Source organism: Phacochoerus africanus, chromosome 14, assembly GCF_016906955.1.
Source record: "Phacochoerus africanus isolate WHEZ1 chromosome 14, ROS_Pafr_v1, whole genome shotgun sequence".
Classification (NCBI taxonomy): Eukaryota; Metazoa; Chordata; class Mammalia; order Artiodactyla; family Suidae; genus Phacochoerus; species Phacochoerus africanus.
The window spans coordinates 932,709-936,922 of NC_062557.1; the positions used below are offsets into that span (position 1 = coordinate 932,709).

The following is a 4,214-nucleotide window of genomic DNA, read 5'->3' on the forward strand; positions in this document are numbered from 1 at the left end:
CTCAGTATCCAGGAAGAGCAGGGCGCGCCGGGAAGGCCTGGCGGAAACTACGACTCCCAGGACGCTTTGCGGGGGCAGTGCGCTCGCTTAGGACCAATTAGGGCGAGGGAGTGGGCGCGCGCGGCGACCCCATTGGCTGGGGGGCGCAGGGGCGAGGCTTCAGAAGGCGCGCTACGGGTCGATTGGTGGAGGCGCGGGGGCCGGGCTTCTGAGAACGCACAACTTGGCGGCGGTCATGGAGGAAAGCGGCGCGGGCTTCCGGAAAGTGAGCGAGGGACTGCGAGGCGGAGCGGGACGGGCTCGGGGGCTCGGGGGCTCGGGGAAGGCACTGGGAGCGAGCTCGGGGCCCGGCCCCCTGCGTGAGCCACGTGTGGGCCCTAAACCAGTCCCCGTCCTGCCGGCCGGTACCTTCTAGGGTCGGCCCATTCCCAGAATCCGGCCACGACCCCCATCCCGCGCGTACTTAGTCCTCCGTGGCCCGAGTGGGTGGGTCGCTAGGCCGGCAGGCTCGGCTCCCAAACCCTTCAGGCTGTGAGTGGTCTCTGGGTTTCGCTTTGTTGCTCTGCGCTAAGGGTAGGAAGCACTGAGCTTTTGATAGCAGCCCTTTGTGTGCCTGGGTGAGGGGAAGGGTTTCCGCCCCGGGTGAGGACTTCCTTGTCCAGCCAGTCTCCCTAGTGGGGGAGTTTTCCCTCTTCACCCAGGATGGCCACTTTGCCCAGGCCGAGAAGGGGTTAATGCGTCAAAGGGGAAATCACTGCGGCCGGGCCCTCCCTGCACTGTAATAGCTGCAGTGGGCAGCACTGGCTGGGCCTCCTTCTTGGGATCCTGGGCAGCTCTGGAGTCCTAGCCCTGAGGCCTCAGGCTAGAGCTGGGGTTGCCGTCATTACCCACGAGCAGGCCTGTCCCAGGCGAGGGGCACGGGGCCGGGGTGGGGGGTTGTGGTCCTCCACACAGACAGACAGAGGCTGACCAAATCCCAGATCTCATGCTGCCCTTTGCAAGCTTGGGGACCCCCCTCTCCCAGCTGGTGCTGGCTCCTTTAGTTGTCAGGGTAAGCCGGTGCAGCAGCTGCTCCCCAGGTGGCAGCCTGGCTCTTTCAGCTCTTCCCTGGAGTCTGGGAGCTAGTGGGGCGGCAGGGCCTTCTGGGCTTTCCTGGTGGGACCAGCAGGTGGCGCCAAGCTCGCGCGCTCACTCTGGGAGGGTGCGCGAGGCCGCTGCGACGCTGCCGCAGGTACGGGCTGCTGCAAGCTCTCACTCTCCTGAGCCCTGGCGGGGGCAAGCTCCGCTCCCCGTCACGCGCGCTGCTCTCCCGCTTTGCTCAGCAGCTCTGGGCGAGGCCGTGCCATCTCCCGCGGACAAGGCTGGAGGCCTGGAGGATCCCAGCACACCTTGCCTGCACAACACCCCGTCTGGGCTCCCCCTGCTGCTGTCCTCTTGGCCCCTCGTTCACAGCCTCTCCCGGCTGGCCTCCACCCTCAGCAACCTTCCCCGGTTCTCATCACCAGCGTCTGCCATCTCTCAGGCCCAGCTGCCCACTGGCTGCTCTACCTGGGCTCCTTGGGTGTGTCCCTCACGAAAATGTTCCGAGCTGAGCTGAGTTGCTGGCCCCGAGTCCATCTCCTCTTAGTGGTGCTGTCCTCTGGGGCTCAAGCTCCCCCTTGAGGAGACTGGGCCTTGCCCCGCACTTGGCCCATCCTTGCTGTTCAGGAAGTCCCGCTGGTAGCCTGGGCTCCGTCCCTGACCTTGACCGCCCAGCTCCAAGGTTCCTATGGTGCCCTTCCCCACCAGTTACGGGAAGATGCTGTCTGTGTTGGCGTGGACAGACCCGTGAAGGGCCCACAGTGGGAGAGCGCCTTGTCCCTGGGCCAGAAGCACAAAACCGCTCTGGTCCCGCCGGGAGCCTCCCAGGGAGCGGTCTCCCCGCTGCCCAGTCCCCGACCCCAGAGAGAGAGCACTTCTAGTGGCAATTACCAGCCTGTCCCATCCAGGACTCAAAGCCTAAAGGGTGTGGGGGGGGGGCAGTGGCCCACTTGACACCTCCTCTGTCCCCCAGGAGCTAGTGAGCAAGCTGCTGCACCTGCACTTCAAGGATGACAAGACCAAAGGTGCGTGGACCGGAGGCCGGGGGGGCGACGGCGGTGGGGGGGGGGGGCGGCCAGCCAGGCACGGGGACCCTGCACTGCAGCTCTGCAGGGCCAGGGCCTTTGGCCACTGGACACGAAGCACGTGAGCCGGGTCAGAAGCGGCAGGGACAAAAGTGGGGAGGCAGGGAGAGGGCGTGTCCGTGACCCGTTCCCTTGCCCACCTTGCAGTCAGCGGGGACGCGCTGCAGCTCACGGCCGAGCTGCTGAAGGTCTTCGTTGTGGGTGAGCGGAGGGCCCAGCGGGGTCCTTGGGGTCCCGTCCTGCTTGCCCAGACCACCGTGGTCCCTTTGCATTTTGGTGTTTGGTGGGGAAACCAGGGCACACTCCCACTTTCCCACAAACACCCCAGCTCTGTGTCCCTGGAAAGCGGTGTTTCAGGCCCGACCCCGGTTCTGAGCTGTCAGCTGGCACGGGGGTGGGGCAGCAGCGGGGCCAAAGCCCAGGGCTTGGGGTTCGGCCGTCTCTGCTCACCTGTGTCCTGCAGAAGCGGCCGTCCGCAGCGTCCGGCAGGCCCAGGCGGAGGACCTGACCCGGGTGGATGTGGACCAGCTGGAGAAGGTGCTGCCGCAGCTGGTAGGTGCGCCTCCGGGAGCGGGGCCTGGTCCGGCCACAGCCGCAGGTTCTGAGCACGCCCCCTGCCCCCCAACAGCTTCTGGACTTCTAAGGCTTTCCACCTCACCGTGGCTGCCTGCCTGCGTCACGGCCAAGCCCCGTGTCCACGTGTCTTGTGGCTTCTACTTTCAGAAGGGACAGGCGCTGCTGCCCCCAGGTTCTCCTCCGCTCCGGCGACAGGCCAGCGTCCCAGCAAAGCGCCCCTCCCCATGTCACGCTCTGCCTGGATGCGGCAGATGGGGGACTGAGTGGGAACCCAGCCTATGGGGGCTGGCGCCTGGGTGGTGCCCTCCCCTGTGCCCCCCAGGAGCAGCCGAGCGCCCACTGGGTGGCAGGAGCACATGCAGGAGGAGTGGGCCTCCTGCCAACTGTCCGAGTGTCCTCCGCACACAAGCAGAGTCATGGGGCGCTGCCACCAGCGTCCAAGCTGGGCTGTCACCTTCCAGCCACTTGACACTCCTCAGAAGATGCTCCCCTGAGCTGTGCGTTTGTTCTCACAGAGCAGCGTCAGTAAACCAGAGCCGCCTCTCCAGACACAGCCTGTTGCCATTCATCCCCCGGAGCCGGGCTGCTTCCAAGTCGGGGGGGCGGGTGACGCGCAGCAGGTGTGAGGGCCGCGCCGTGGGCCGGCCTCGCGGAGTGAAATTGGGGCCCATGCACGTGTAGCTGCCTTGCCTGGGACCCCACCTACGTCACGGCCTGGGGTGCCCAGGACCATGTGGGGCTGGCTGCCGGGGGGGCACACTGTGGGAAGAGAGGGCCACTGGCCCGGGCCCACACCAGGGACAGGCAGCTCGGAGCTGCTCAGGCCCCTCTCCAAGTCTGGTTGGGACACCTGGCTGCCCTCAGGGGCCCACCCCCCCTCCCACCAATCCCAAAAGCTGCTTGGACTGTCAGAGGCTGCCCCAGGGCCGAGACCACAGAGTCACGACCTGCAGGGTTGGGAGACCCGGCCCACTGGGGAGGGACCCCCCCCGCCTGCTGCCGCGGGCACCTGGAAGCCCTCCCTCCAGCCGCGGCTCCCCACCTCTGTCTCCCCCTTGCAGCAGGGAGTCTCGGGCTTCAAAGCTCTGGGCGCATGTGGAAGTAATCAGACCTGAGGGGAGAGGCTGGTGACAAGTGCCAGCGCCTGTGCCCCATAGCCACTTTGAAGTGCGTGCAGAAGTGGGGTGGGCGGGGCACCGGGAAACCCCAGGCCAGCCCTGCCCGCCCACCCTGCGGGGTGGGGGCCGTCCTTCACCCTCCTGGCAGCAGACAAGGGATGCCCGGAGGCCCTTCTCAGAGGAGAAGCGGTCAACTCCATCCGTCAGCTAAAGCCCAGGGGCCCTGTGCCCTCGGTGACGGCCTCCCAGGCCCAGGTCACCCTCCAGCCCGGCTGCGGACTGGCCAGTCCCAGGGCCAGCAGCAGGCAGAGGGTCCATGGGCCCTTTCCCAGAAAGGACGACAGAAGGGCCTGGA

General features: G+C 66.8%; 1 protein-coding gene across 3 annotated transcripts; it reads left to right on the forward strand.

The window, feature by feature from the left end:
* Window positions 1-12: 12 nt before the first annotated feature.
* On the forward strand, window positions 13-2,943 carry CENPX (centromere protein X). Of its 3 annotated transcripts, none has more exons than XM_047757586.1 (5): window positions 13-265; window positions 2,054-2,105; window positions 2,313-2,366; window positions 2,629-2,717; window positions 2,794-2,943. In XM_047757586.1, the coding sequence occupies exons 1-5, from the start codon at window positions 236-238 to the stop codon at window positions 2,806-2,808; spliced, it is 240 nt and encodes a 79-aa protein (XP_047613542.1). In that variant the 5' UTR covers window positions 13-235; the 3' UTR covers window positions 2,809-2,943. The 3 variants fall into 3 exon arrangements, with proteins under 3 accessions (XP_047613542.1, XP_047613541.1, XP_047613540.1); XM_047757584.1 differs by lacking the exon at window positions 13-265 and adding an exon at window positions 291-1,561; XM_047757585.1 differs by lacking the exons at window positions 13-265; window positions 2,313-2,366 and adding an exon at window positions 282-1,561.
* The last annotated feature ends 1,271 nt before the right edge of the window (window positions 2,944-4,214 follow it).